The sequence below is a fragment of the Lithobates pipiens genome, unplaced genomic scaffold, assembly GCF_037356315.1.
Source record: "Lithobates pipiens isolate NorthernLeopardFrog02 unplaced genomic scaffold, aLitPip1_a1.2 Scaffold_8, whole genome shotgun sequence".
Classification (NCBI taxonomy): Eukaryota; Metazoa; Chordata; class Amphibia; order Anura; family Ranidae; genus Lithobates; species Lithobates pipiens.
Window position 1 is genome coordinate 179,791,628 of NW_027507903.1, and position 15,638 is coordinate 179,807,265.

Consider the following 15,638-nt stretch of genomic DNA (forward strand, 5'->3'; position numbering starts at 1 on the left):
GCTTATTGCCTGCCATCTTAGATATTGTAACCTATAATATGAGTATCCATTTTAAAATAAATATTCATAGAGAGTCTGTTAGGAGTTAAATTAAGAGTTAAGTCCCTCTTATTGAGAACAAATGTTCTCGAGAACAATCTATTTTTTTCTACTGGCCTTTCCTGTGGCCATTTTCTATATGAATTTGGGGGTGTATATTGTTTTCTGCACGTAATGCAGAAATTAATCAGTAATTTTCCACTGCTTGTTTTAATTAATGTCTGTATTTTAACATATATTAATGTAAGGAGGGTTGGGCTTTCTTTGTGAGGTCATTTTGCCCTTATGAGCTGAAGTCTTGGAAATAAATTGTCAGACCACTTTGAGAACTGTATGGTGTTTGTGTGTTTGAATACTTCCTGATCAGAGTGGTCTCCAGGCCTGCTGGGTTTGAAATATACTCTAGGCAGATACCTTAACCGAGGGTCCACTCATTCCTAGACCTCTCTACACCCCAACGTGTTGCGGGCAGGGGCAAACCTTCATGCGGTAGCACTTTTGTTCACAGGCTAGTTAGGCTTGCAGTTCCAGGGGCGCTTTTGTCCTTCAGAGGTCGTCCTGTTGGGCTGGGGACACTTGGCCGAAGCCCGGGGCCAACAAAAAAGCCATTTGTGAGCGGAAAATGAGGGCCCTTGCCTACGGCGTGGCTCCTTAGCCTTTCTGGCCTGTGGGAGTAGTGTACTATTACCACCTGTGGCATTTTTTATAATGTCATCCAATGAGGCTCCAAAGAGCCGGTTGCCAAGGAAGGAAAGATCCGTCAGGGCTTTCTTAAATGCCTGGTCAGCAGACCAGCATTTTAGCCAAATCAGGCGCCTCAGCACCACTGCTGACACTGAAGACCTGGACAACAGAGGGAGAGTGTCCAGGGCCGCGTCACAAATGTACTTAAGGCCTTGCACTAATTGGTCTGCTAGTTCCACGTTGTTGCTCTCCCAATTCGTGCTGCAAAAGTTTTGCCCACTCAGTGAGTGTCTGTGACACAAGTGTGGATGACAGTACTGGTCGCATACTTGACCCCACAGCCGTAAACAAGGAATGAGCCACTGCCTCGGCATTCCTGTTCGCGGGATCCTTAAAAGCAGGAGTCCCCTCTACCAGGATCGTGGTTACTTTGTTTAACCTGGATACTGGGGGGTCCATGACCGGAGGAGCAGACCACTTTTTGAGAAGGCTCTCCTCAAAGGGGTAACGCACCACCATGTATTTGGGGACAGAAAAGGTCCATTGCGGTCGACCCCATTCCTTGTAAATGAACTTGTCAAAATAAGTCAGATACGGGAACAGTTTAGGTGAACGGGCTGTCTTACAGGACCCACAGGGGACCACTAGAGGGATCTGCTGGCTCCTGAATTTTCAGAGTATCACGCCCAGCTGCGATAAGTGCTCCAAAAAGCGATTTGCCGCGCACGGACCCAGACGGGGAGTCATCCTCACTGTCCGATCGGTCCTGGTCAGCGTCATCTGAAATGGCAGAACAGGGGTCAACAGCCTCAGCAGGGCCCGAGTCTGCGTCAGAGCTGTCCCCGGAGGACGGGGGGCAGGGGCCCTTTTTTACCAACTTTGCATCCACGCACCGCCTCCATCTTGGCAACGAACAAATTGAGGACCGCCGACAAAGCATCGAGAGGCATTGCACTGTCTGCAGGTGAACCAGTTGCAATTGCCTGGATTTCGGGGGAAGAAACAACAGTTTAGGAAGCCATGCAGACCCTACCATGTCTGCCACCTGTTGGGGACTTAGGACAGCAATGGTCCCACCTTCCTAACTGCTGCTGGCCGAGGGGCTCTTTCCGGCAGGACCACCCTCACTGGTTCTGTGTCGTCTAGCTCCTAGATGCATAGGAGACCACACCACGCTGTGCAGAGCTGCTCTGAATGGCACTGAGACTGAAAAAAAAACGTGTTCAGGCTTCAAGAAAATGGCCACCGAGCGGCCAGTATAAAGGACATAATCACAGGGAAAATGGCCACCGGACTACAGGAAAAAGACCACAGAGCATGCTGCTCCTTGGTCTCCCTAAAAATGGCTGCCGAGCACTCTATACCATGAGGGACAGTGAAAAACAGGCATAGAAATGGCGGTGAAACAGCGATCAACAGACACAGCCTCCAGACACCTCCAGGGAGAGACCTACACACATACAGGGCACAGCCAGCCAGTGCAGCCCCCCCCCCTCAGGTGAGAGCCCCCACGGAAAGCCCCTGTCTATGGCACACACACACACACCACTCAGCAGCCCATGCAGCATCCCCCACAGGGAAGGGGGGAGGGAAGATAGGGACAGAGAGAGAAGAGAGGGAGGTGAGGGACCCCCGAATGGGCCTCCCAGGGAATGCCCGGCTGATCAGCCCCACAGAGGCAGGGAGAGCTGTACTTACCAGTCCTAAATAGCTGGGAGACATTCCATTACAGACCCACTTTCCGATCAGTACGGGGTGGCTGCTGGCCCGCCACACTGTGATGCAGACATCAGTAGCCCGGTCACATGTGTGCCCCGGAGCATTTACGCTCACTGACCAAACTGAGGCATCTGGTGGCCGACCCAGCGTGGAGCTCTGGTCTGCACACGCTCACAGGCCAGGCTGGGGAGACAAGGATAAGAGTATCCAGCCTGTCACCCAGCCGGCTGTTAATAGCAGATCAAAGGATCTTTAATCTTGCGCAAAAAGCAAAGCTTCTGCAAAAAAAAAAAAAAAAAAAAAAAACACAGACCGATGGGCCCGCAGGGTTCCTAGGTCCTTCTTTAGGCAGGAAAAAAACTGAAGCTGCAATGCAGGCTGTAGGGTTGTTAACTAAGGGCGGAACTAGAAAGTTCTAGTTTTATTATTACATGTTAACATGTTATGCCTAGTCCTCTCCTGAAGGTGCCGTAACAACCCATTGGTCTAAAAGAGGAGCTGTATCAGTCGGTGAACGTAAGAGAAAAATCTTTTAGATCAAGAACTGTGAAGCAAAATAAGGGTCAGTGCCCATCAATACAGCCTAATCAGTGCCCATCTGCAGCCTTACCATTGCAATGAATGCAGCCTTACCATTGCCATCAGTGCAGCCTGATCCATGCCCATCTGTAGCCTCGGAGGGGACAGGGAGAGGGGTGGGAGGAGCACCAATAGATTACATACAGAAGAATCTGTTTACTTGGCAGTCTCTTTAACTAGATGCTGACCGCCGACCGTCAAATGATGGGCAGGCAGCGCACCTATTGTGGCGGGAGGCCGTCATATGACGGCCTCCCGTTTAAACAGGGAATGCGCGCGATCCTGCGCGCGCATCCCTGTTTCTTCGGTGGCAGCGTGTCACGGAGACACCGCTCGCCACCGAACGGGGTGAACAGCCATTGGTTATGGCTGTTTACCACGTGATCGGCCGTGATGAAGTCACGGCCGATCACACATGGTCACACCCCGGCTGTGCACAGCGCATGCGCGCGATCGCGCTGCTCGTGCACGTCGGTGGTGGCGCGTTCCCCGGGAACACTGCTCGTCACCGACGCTGGTAAACAGCCATTGGCCGGCTGTTTACCCACGTGATCGGCTGTGATCCTTTCACAGCCGATCAATAAAATGTAAACAAACCGCGGTAACGTGATGTTACCGGGTTGTTTTCCTCACACACAGTGAGGAGGAGATTGTGGTAACATCTCGTTATCGCCTAGTGTACACCAATCACACCGATTGCCCCCCCCCAATAAAGAGGACCTGTCACCACCCCTCATAGTACCTGTCAATCACAGTCCAGAGTACCCGAGTACCTGTCCCAGCCCATCAGAGTACCCGAGTACCTGTCACAGCACATCAGAGTACCCGAGTACCTGTCACAGCACATCAGAGTACCCGAGTACCTGTCACAGCCCATCAGAGTACCCGAGTACCTGTCCCAGCCCATCAGAGTACCCGAGTACCTGTCCCAGCCCATCAGAGTACCCGAGTACCTGTCCCAGCCCATCAGAGTACCCGAGTACCTGTCCCAGCCCATCAGAGTACCCGAGTACCTGTCCCAGCCCATCAGAGTACCCGAGTACCTGTCACAGCCCATCAGAGTACCCGAGTACCTGTCACAGCCCATCAGAGTACCCGAGTACCTGTCACAGCCCATCAGAGTACCCGAGTACCTGTCACACCACAGAGTACCCGAGTACCTGTCACACCACAGAGTACCCGAGTACCTGTCACACCACAGAGTACCCGAGTACCTGTCACAGCACATCAGAGTACCCGAGTACCTGTCACGGCCCATCAGAGTACCTGTCACAGTCCATCAGGGTACCCGAGTACCTGTCACAGTGCATCAGGGTACCCGAGTACCTGTCAAAGTGCATCAGGGTACCCGAGTACCTGTCACAGTCCATCAGAGTACCTGAGTACCTGTCACAGTCCATCAGAGTACCCGAGTACCTGTCACAGTCCATCATGGTACCCAAGTATCTGTCACGGTTCAACAGTGTACCCGAGTACCTGTCACAGCCCATCATAGTACCCGAATACCTGTCACAGCCCATCAAAGTACCCGAGTACCTGTCACAGCCCGAGTACCTGTCACAGCCCATCAGAGTACCCAAGTACCTGTCACAGTCCATATGAGTACCTGTCACCGTTCATCTCAGTACCCAAGTACCTGTCACAGTCCATATGAGTACCTGTCACCAGGCCATCAGAGTACCCTGAGTACCTGTCACCAGGTCATCAGAGTACCCGAGTACCTGTCACAGGCCATCAGGGTACCCGAGTACCTGTCACAGTCCATCAGGGTACCCGAGTACCTGTCACAGTCCATCAGGGTACCCGAGTACCTGTCACAGTCCATCAGGGTACCCGAGTACCTGTCACAGTCCATCAGGGTACCCGAGTACCTGTCACAGTCCAACAGGGTACCCGAGTACCTGTCACAGTCCAACAGGGTACCCGAGTACCTGTCACAGTCCATCAGGGTACCCGAGTACCTGTCACAGTCCATCAGAGTACCCGAGTACCTGTCACAGTCCATCAGAGTACCCGAGTACCTGTCACAGTCCATCATGGTACCCAAGTATCTGTCACGGTTCAACAGTGTACCCGAGTACCTGTCACAGCCCATCATAGTACCCGAGTACCTGTCACAGCCCATCAAAGTACCCGAGTACCTGTCACAGCCCATCAGAGTACCCGAGTACCTGTCACAGCCCATCAGAGTACCCGAGTACCTGTCACAGCCCATCAGAGTACCCGAGTACCTGTCACAGCCCATCAGAGTACCCGAGTACCTGTCACAGTTCATCTCAGTACCCAAGTACCTGTCACAGTCCATATGAGTACCTGTCACCAGGCCATCAGAGTACCCTGAGTACCTGTCACCAGGTCATCAGAGTACCCGAGTACCTGTCACAGGCCATCAGAGTACCCGAGTACCTGTCACAGTCCATCAGGGTACCCGAGTACCTGTCACAGTCCATCAGGGTACCCGAGTACCTGTCACAGTCCATCAGGGTACCCGAGTACCTGTCACAGTCCATCAGGGTACCCGAGTACCTGTCACAGTCCATCAGGGTACCCGAGTACCTGTCACAGTCCATCAGGGTACCCGAGTACCTGTCACAGTCCATCTCAGTACCCAAGTACCTGTCACAGTCCATATGAGTACCTGTCACCAGGCCGCCAGAGTACCCGAGTACCTGTCACCAGGCCATCAGAGTACCCGAGTACCTGTCACCAGGCCATCAGAGTACCCGAGTGTCTGTCACCAGGCCATCAGAGTACCCGAGTACCTGTCACCAGGCCATCAGAGTACCCCGAGTACCTGTCACCAGGCCATCAGAGTACCCCGAGTACCTGTCACCAGGCCATCAGAGTACCCCGAGTACCTGTCACCAGGCCATCAGAGTACCCGAGTACCTGTCACCAGGCCATCAGAGTACCCGAGTACCTGTCACCAGGCCATCAGAGTACCCGAGTACCTGTCACCAGGCCATCAGAGTACCCGAGTCCCTGTCACCAGGCCATCAGAGTACCCGAGTACCTATCTCCAGCCCATCAGAGTACCCGATTACCTATTTGCAGCCCATGTCTCATAGAATATACGCTGGGATGTTTGCTTTCCAAAATGGGGTCATTTTGTGGGTAATTTCACTGTCCTGGTGGTCCAGGACCTTCAAAAGTGTGATGGGTAGGAATGAAATGAGATGTGTCATTTATGCTCCTAGAACGCCTGAACGTACTACTTCAATGTTCGGCCTCTCTATGTGGCCAGGCTGTGTAAAAGTCCTACACATGTGGTATCGCCATACTCGGGAGGAGTAGCAGAATGTGTTGTGGGCTGTAATTTTTGCTATATACATGCTATGTGTTAGAAATATCTCATAAATTGACAATTTTGTGTAAAATAAAATGTGTTTTAATTTTTTTCCACATATTCCAAAAACTTCTGGAAAAAAATTAACCATTCAAAAGACTCATTATGCCTCACAGATTATACGTTGGGGTGTTTGCTTTCCAAAATTGGGTCATTTTTTGGGAAATTCCATTGTCCTGGTACCCCAGGGCCTTCAAAAGTGTAATAGGTGGTTGAGAAATGAGATGCGTAATTTTTGCTCGTAGAACGTCTGAAGGTACTACATCAATGTTGGTGCTCTGTATGTGGCCAGACTGTGTAAAAGTCTCACACATGTGGTATCGCTGTACTCGGGAAGAGTAGCAGAATGTATTTTGGGGTGTAATTTGTTGTATGCATATGTTGTGTGTGAGAAATAACCTGATAATATGACAATTTTGTAAAAAAATAATAATAATAAAAAAAAATCTTCATTTTGCAAAGAATTGTGGGAAAAAATGACAACTTAAAAAAAACTCATCATGCTACTTACCTAATACCTTGGAATGTCTACTTTGTAAAAAGGGGTAATTTGGGGGGTATTTGTACTTTCCTGACTTGTTAGTGTCTCAAGAAATGAGGTACACCTGATGTACTGAAGGCCTGATCAGATGTGATTAATTTTCAGCGATTGGCACCATAGTTTGTAGACTCTATAACTTTCACAAAGCCCAAATAATATATACTAATGTGGGTTATTTTTACCAAAGATATGTAGCAATATAAATTTTGGCCAAAATGTATGAAGAAAAATTACTAATTAGCAAAAATTTATGACAAAAACAAATAAAAAAGGCATTTTTTTCACAAAATTTACATTTTATTTTATTTATAGCACAAAAAATAAAAAACTCACTAGTGATTAAATACCACTAAAAGAAAGCTCAATTTGTGTGGAAAAAAGGACGCAAGTTTCATATGGGTACAGTGTTGCATGACTGAGTAATTGTCATTCAAACTGTGAGAGCGCTGAAAGCTGAAAATTGGTCTGGTCAGGAAGGGGGTGTAACTGCACTGTATTGAGGTGGTTAATAGTTAATACAAAGTTGTAAAAAGTTGTAAAAGTTAATACAAAGTGACACCTCCTTTGATAGACAGCACTGTCCACTGCCAGCCCAGAAGACGCGACTTCCTATTACAGAAGCCGCTGAGTAAACAGGAGATTCTCCTGTATGTAATCTGACTGTGCTCATCCTGCACCCTCCCTGTCCCCTCCGAGGCAGTGCTGCTAAATACATATATATCCAAATTACAAGGGGGGCCACATGAAACCGGAACGTGGGCTGCATTTGGCCCCCGGCCCGGACTTTGGACATGCCTGCTTTAAAGCATTGTAATGTAGTGCAAACGCATATATCCTGAAGACACTCAGTGAGCTGTCTGCCGGTACCCCCTTGCAGCTCATTGAGAACTACAGGCCATTGGCCGCAATAGCTGACTGTACTTGCAGTCCAATTCATTCAACAGAAACTGAATGAATGATGCGGATGTGTGGGCGGAACTCCACATGGCCAGGCTGTTTGTAAACTGTGACAGCTGATGTGGGGAGAAGATTTCCAAGCCCACTGACACAAAGTGCTGGCAGCGGTAGGCGAGTCACTAGAAGCATGTTACACCCTAAAAATGGGTGTAACATGCTCCTAAAAGGTGAACTTAGCCTTTAATACAGACATGTGAATGAAGCCTAACATATGACCACTGTACTGTATCCTTTGCAGCATCAAATTTGGCATTTAGAGGAGAGAGATACTGTATATTTGTTACATTATTTCAAGAAAAAATAATAATCTGAAAGTGGATGGAAAATACCTAATTAGGTCTTTGGCCTTGCAGCCTATATGTTTCAAGTCAAAGTCCAGATTTAAACCCTCTAGCGATAGATCCCAAGCTTTAGTAAGCTTTCCCATTTCATCTGGAAAAGATCTCAAGTCTGGATTGTGGCTCACATCAAAGCATGTGATGTTAATAAGAAATCCAATTTCAGGGGGGATCTGGAAGACAAAGACATAATAATCAAAGATTGCTTAAATAATGACACAAAACATCACCATTTTGCAACACACATTTTACCTCTTTGAGTTTATTATGAGACAGCTGCAGTTTCTCCAGCCTTGACCATCTACTTGGATTTTTGCAGTCCAGATTCAAGATGGAAATCTGATTATAGTTCAAGATAACTTCCCGTAAATTCAATGAAGCCCATTCTAATGGGCTTGGTAGATTTTCTATAATATTGTTGCTTAAATCCACTGTTCGCAAGCTTCAAACGTAAAAGAAAAAAAAAAAGATTTTATTTGGCATTTATTACATAAAAGATGAAATATAGCAAACTCAGCTTACCATATTTTTAACAGCAATGCCCCTGCAAAGCACAATCCTAAACATTACTTTAATGCATTTTACATTCACTCATGCACTCATTTACTTATGTTTCTTAATCATACACATCACCACAGAATACTGAAGGCATCACTAATGCAGCAGGAAGCCGATTCAAACTTGTCTGTACAGTATTGGCAACTTTTTCAATAGGATTCACATTTTACAATGGGTATAGAGAGCCATATCGGTATTAACATTCCACAAAAGTTAACTGTTAATTTGTAGTGTGCATCAAACAGACCAAAACACAAGGGTTCAGTTAACGATCGTTATAAATATGCATGCAAATTTTAAGGTCTCATGTACTGTCCCATCATATCATGACTTGGAAATTTCACAATCAATCAATTGTGATAGAATGGATGGGACTTGATCATGCAAATCTTTGAATCCTATGAAAGAAAGGGTAGGGGGTTGGGAAACGGCTGGCTAATGGTAGTAGGGTGGTAGGGCCAGCCTGAAAGGAGGGCAAGGAGGGAGGTAAGGCGGATGGATGAAGAAAAACAATTGAGAATGTGAGAAGGCTCAAGAGGGAAGGAGCAGGGAAGAAGAAAGGGTGCAGGATGACTCGGTAACGGGCCTCAAAGGATGGGGAAAAGGTGAGTCAAGAAGAGGTCCTAATCAGATTAACAACTTCCTGACTGGCGCACGCCGATGTACGTCGGCAGAATGGCATGGGCAGGCATATTGGCGTACAGGTATGTCCATTTCTATATGCCGCCCTGCCATCGCGTGCATGGCGGTCAGGACCCCCGTGAGTCTGGTCACGGTCCCGCAGACTAGTTCTCCGCAGGGATACCCGCGATCATTTCACGGGGCGGCTGCACGGGGAGATGCCGTTGTAAACAGCATCTCCCCGTTCTGCATAGCAACAAGTGACACTGATCCCTGCTCCATGTGATTGAAGCCCCTAGGAACACTTAACCCCTACACTGCCACCCCCTGGTTAACCCATTCACTGCCGGTGTCATTTACACAGGAATCAGTGAATTTGTATAGCACTGATTGCTGTATAAATGACAATGGTGTCAAAAATGTCCGATGTGTCCACCATAAGGTCACAGTCACAATAAAAAAAAAATCACTGATTGCCGCCATTACTAGTAAAAAAACAAAAATATTAATAAAAATGCCATAAAACTATCCCCTATTTTGTAAACGCTTTAACTTTTGCACAAACTAATCAATAATCGCTTATTGCGATTTTTTTTTACCAAAAATATGTAGAAGAATACGTATTGGCCTAAACTGAGGGAAAAAAACATTTTTTTTATATATTTTTGGGGGATATTTATTATAACAAAAAGTAAAAAATTATATGTTTTTTTTTTCAAAATTGTAGCTCTATTTTTATTTTTTTGTTTAGTTTTTGTCTGTTCATTGACAGGACTCCCTGTGGCACAACACTCAAATCCCATGGGACTGTAGAATTATTCAGAGCTTCCTGCAGCTGATAACACTGACACAGGCAAACATTAGATGATCGGCACAAGTAAATACTGTAGGGGTAAAAAAGTCGGCTATGACCATGGAGAACGGTTTCCATAGAAATGTTGGATCGAGAAGGAGGCTTGGTTAGATGTACAGGAAAAGCTATATGAAAGGCCGGAAATACACTGTACTAAGGACTCTAAAAACAATAAAAGATGGCGCTGCCTTACCCCTGGAAACATGATTTTTATTTAAAGTTTCTTAAAACAGTAATATGCGATTTGGGCTGAATTATAATGGCTATAGTTTGAGAACTACTTAATATAATGGACTAAATAAAAAGCAGAATCAGAATGAAAGGACCTCCCCTTAACCATTTGGGTGAATGTGTTTCCTGTCCCAGAGGGAGGAGCCCTATGTCTCAGAGGCTGTCCTAAAGGCGATAAGAGAAATAACTACTTTCTAGCAATAAACACCAAAGTGAGCATGTGCAGAGTGCCCTAAGGCACTGTGCTATCAGCAGATAGACTGGAAACAGTGGAAGAAGGGGAGGACCAGAGAAAAAAATCAAATAGCCTTTTTCACAGTAGGCAGATGATTTACCCCCTTAGGTTCCACAGTGAGTATAACAAGCATGATTTACTGCATATACAGACTGATTTTACTGTTGCGGGTTTAGTAACACTTTAAGTACCTAAGGTTGTCTAAGCAAGTGAAGAAAGTTAATGAAGTAATACCTCAGATTCTCCTGTTCAATGTGCAAGATCATAATAGTCAGCGAAAGGGTCATGGAAAAAGCCCCCCTTATGTTCATATTGTGTTTTGCAATCTAATACTCGACTGCACCTTTAAATTTATAATTTTGCTGATTAAGTGAATTTATTGTTGTTTTATAAGTGAACTTGTATTGAAGTTGAAATCAGACAGAGAAGTTACGTGTGTGTCATGAGATGGTCTGCAGTTATATCTGTCTGTGTGACATAATATAATACAGGGGTAGGCAACCTCAGCCCTCCAGCTGTGGTAAAACTACAAATCATGTCGAGGTTGCCGACCGAATATAATGTGACATGATATACCATAATGTGATATAATATAATGTGACATAATGGGTTTGCTTAGATAAAGAGTTAATGACTATGATTGGTTGAATGTATGTTAAAAGGAAATGTGTCATTTGAACATGTACCCCTTATTGGTGGAAGATGGTAGGTAAAGCCCACCTTTCATTTAAACTTAACATCCTATCTGACCCATAAAAAAAAAATGTAACAGTGCATGAAGCACTGTGTTGTGTCAATTATTTATATATGCTGTGCCCTATGCATAGAGATATTTGGAGGAAAGCAACAGAATCGGTCGATAAGGTGATTATAATTAGAGAATAGTCAGTACTAGTGGTTAAATGTGAAGTTGCACCTTTCAGTCAGGAACTGGTCCTAAAAAGAAGGAAACCATGTCTTACTTTCCCCACATCACTGGGTCCTTTAGTGAACCAGGCTTCACCTGTCATATTTGGACTACCCTGAAGAGGTCTTTAGGGTTTGGGAACTAGAGAGATGGACAACAGCCCTGAACCTGTATAGAACCCTGCCGCTAACTACATCCATTAAATTAATGTTAAGGTGAGCCCTTATCACAGGATCCAGTACCCAAAGAAAACATTGCAGGCCAGCCCTACACAGTGGGTTGAGGGTATTGTCCCCAAAGTATAATATTGAGAGGTACCGGGGTACCAATCCAGAAACTGCTAGATAGCCTAGGGCAGTTACATCTTGATAAGTGTCAGAAAAAAAACAAATGGCTAAAAGGGAAAATTCTTCTTGCAGCCCTAGCAAGTTTTTTGCTAGTGTCCAATCACCTGAAGATAGCCTTGATATAACCTTCATAGATAACAAGTCTAGTGTCCTGCACTGTATAATTAAGATACGTTTTTGCTTAGTGATAAACTTTAATCATGAAGACATAAGGCACATCTTCAACATAAATTCATGTATTATTCAATTTAAATATTTAATATTTACTAAAAACGCAAATGCAATTGTTCAGTTTCAAAACTACAAACTTACTGTGAAAGCTGAAGGATCTCTTTGGGTACAACTGCAAAATTATTATGAGATAACCTTAATGTAGTTAATTTTGAAGGCATACAGGGCAGATCAGCTGAAATAAAAAAAATAAAACTTACAGGTTATGCATAAGCAGTTAAAAATAAGTACTAATGGTATACCAAAGTGAATGCATGGAAAAAGTGCAATATAAAAAGTTAAAGCCGTATTAAACCAAAAAGGAAATATTATATTGCAGAGTACAATTCTTATATGTGATAGCTGTAATAGTTTCCTTTATAGCCCTTGTACACACGGTCGGACATTCCGACGGATAATGTCCGATCGGACCGTGTTGTCGGATAATCCGACCGTGGGTGGGCTCCATCGGACTGTTTCCGTCGGAATATCCGACGGACCAAGTTCTCCAGCTAGGCTATAAAATTTTCCAACATGATCTGATCGGACTTTGTCCGATTGTGTGTAGAGAATTCCGATCGGACGAAGTGCCATGCATGCTCAGATCAAATTCCTAGACCAAAGCTATTGGCTACTAGCCTGAATATAGTCCCGTCCTAACGGAATAACGTCACCACGTTCTGAACGATCGGATTTTCCGACAACTTTGTCCAACCTTGTGTATGCAACAGTTTCGGACAAAATCCAACGGATTTGGTTGTCAGAATGTCTGACCGTGTGTACAAGGGCTTAGACTTTCTTCTATTTTCATCTGGTGATCCAGCCAGCGGGGCTTTTTTTCACAACACAAGCTTTCAAGCAGAACATATCAATTTACATGGGTAAAACAAAAAACACTTAACACAGACAAAGGTGATTAAGCACTTAAGGACCGGACCTTTTCCTTGTTGCTTACCATTTAAAAATCTGTTTTTTTTTATAGCAGAGACACTAAAAAATAAAATGCCGGTCATTGCAATATTTTATGTCACACTGTAGTTGCGCTGCAATTTTTTTGGGAATAAATACACTTTCATGAATTAAAAAAACAGACAGTAAAGTTAGTCCATTTTTTTGTATAATGTGAAGCATCATGTTACGAGTAAAAAGATACCCAACATGTCATGCTTTAAAATTTTGCATTCGTGGAATGGCGTTCAAACCCTGGTACTTAAATAATTTCTATAGACAATGCTTGAACATTTTTTAACAGATACTAGTTTAGAGTTACAGAGTTTATCTAGTGCAAGAATAATTTCTCTCGCTCCAACGGTCATGGCAATACCTCACATGTGTGGTTTGAACACTGTTTACATTGGTGGGCGTGACTAACGTATGCATTCGTTGCAGCACACGAGCACGGAGGGATGGGGCTCTTTAAATTTTAAATTTTTTTACTTTGATTTATTTTTTTACAATGTCCCTTTAAAAAAACATTCATATATTTTATTGCTGTCATTCCTTGTGACAGTAATAGTCATGTGTCAGGTATTTTTTTGGAGGGATTGGACCCCAAATCCCTCCTTGGTACTTAAAAACATTTAAAACGCCAAGTTTTGCTATTTGAATACTGATTTTTTTTTTTTTATCTGGCGCCTCTAAGGCTCTAGTAAACTGGAGGTTACGTTGTGATGTTGCTTCCATGTTACTTGATCCAAGACACAATCAAAGCCGCCTACAGCTTTGTTGGGTCTCCGGTCAGATGGAGGATGACTGTAAAAAAAAAAAAAAAAAAAAAGGAGAGGTCTGTCATTTATGGCAAGCAGAAAGTTAGTTATTACTTTTGCAAATATGTACATCAACTTATTTCTCAAGCTACTGTGCAATAAGAGTGTACATTTAACTACTTAAGCCCCGGACCAATTTGCAGCCAAAGGACCAAGCCCCTTTTTGCGATTCGGCACTGCTTCGCTTTAACTGACAACTGCGCAGTTGTGCGACGTGGCTCCCAAACAAAATTGGCGTCCTTTTTTCCCCACAAATAGAGCTTTCTTTTGGTGGTATTTGATCACCTCTGCGGTTTTAATTTTTTGCGCTATAAACAAAAGTAGAGCGACAATTTAGAAAAAGATGCAATATTTTTTACTTTTTCCTATAATAAATATCCCCATAAAATATATATAAAAAAAAAAAAAATTTTTCCTCAGTTTAGGCCGATACGTATTCTTCTACATATTTTTGGTAAAAAAAAAAAAATCCCAATTGGTTTACGCAAAAGTTTTAGCGTTTACAAAATAGGGGATAGTTTTATAGCATTTTTATTAATATTTTTTTTTTACTAGTAATGGCGGCGATCAGCGATTTTTATTGTGACTGCAACATTATGACGGACATATCGGACATTTTTGACACATTTTTATACAGCAATCAGTGCTATTTAAATGCACTGATTCCTGTGTAAATGACACTGGCAGTGAAGGAGTTAACCACTAGGGGGCAGTGTAGGGGTTATGTATGACATTATGTGTTTTTTTTTTTATTGTAGGGGTGTGTGGCCTGGCATGCGATGTCACTGATCGTCCTTCCCTATAAAAGGGAACAGATGATCGGTGACAGCCACACAGGGAAGGATGGGGAGAGGTTCGTTTACACAGACCTCTCCTCGTTCTTCAGCTCTGTGACCCGATCGCGGGATAACAGCAGCGATTGGGTCTGCTGGCCCCACTGTCACAGGACCGGGTTGGGAGCACGCCGCTGCCGGCGCGCTCCCGACCCATGGCTGGGCACTTAAAAAGCAACGTACAGGTATGTGCTTGTGCCCAGCTGTGCCATTCTCCCGACCTACATCGACGTGAGGCGGTCCTTAAGTGGTTAAAAAGCAGAATATGGCCATAAATCAGGACACTGGTATAGTGGACATAAAAAGGCTTTTTGATTTCTCGTAAAATAATTTTCTTGGAATTTATTAGGGGCCACAGGGTCAGAAGGATTCCAGACATATAGGTTATACTGCTACCTACAGGAGAATTTGATATTGGTAAACAACTCTGTTAATAAGACAGTATAACCCCTTCCACTCATTGTGAATTAGTAAGATAGGGAGGGACAGGGCCTGTGCCACTAGTGAACGCTAAGACAATTATTTAATGGTAAGTTAAAAATGCTGTTTTCTTTATTGCTCATTAGAGACACACTCTGAAGAATTCCGAGATGCAGGAGACAACTAAAGCAGTTTAACTAAGGGTTTGCCAACACAGCAAATGCTAAAACGCAGACAAAACCACAGACTAAAACTGGGGGCAGTTTGCAGCACAAAACTGCCTGAGGGACCTTCTGTCAAAAAGTGGCATCAAGTGAGGTCTGAACATCCAACCAGTAAAGCTTAGACAGCATGTGAACGGAAGACCAAGTGACAGCCTTGGAAATCTGGGAAACAGATGCTCAAGAGCCTTTTCTTTTTGGGGACTTAACCACTTGCTTACTGGGCACTTAAA

The 15,638-nt window shown here is 44.5% G+C and overlaps 1 protein-coding gene across 3 annotated transcripts in view; it reads right to left on the reverse strand.

Moving 5' to 3' along the window:
* LRRK2 (leucine rich repeat kinase 2) overlaps positions 1–15,638 on the reverse strand; it is a 474,491-nt gene that overhangs the window by 186,154 nt on the left and 272,699 nt on the right. For all 3 annotated transcript variants that reach the window (XM_077468371.1, XM_077468370.1, XM_077468372.1), the window contains 3 exons: positions 12,268–12,361; positions 8,456–8,645; positions 8,195–8,376 (listed from right to left, as the gene is read on the reverse strand). In XM_077468371.1, coding sequence (XP_077324497.1) covers positions 8,195–8,376; positions 8,456–8,645; positions 12,268–12,361 — 466 coding nt within the window. The remainder of the gene's footprint in view (positions 1–8,194; positions 8,377–8,455; positions 8,646–12,267; positions 12,362–15,638) is intronic.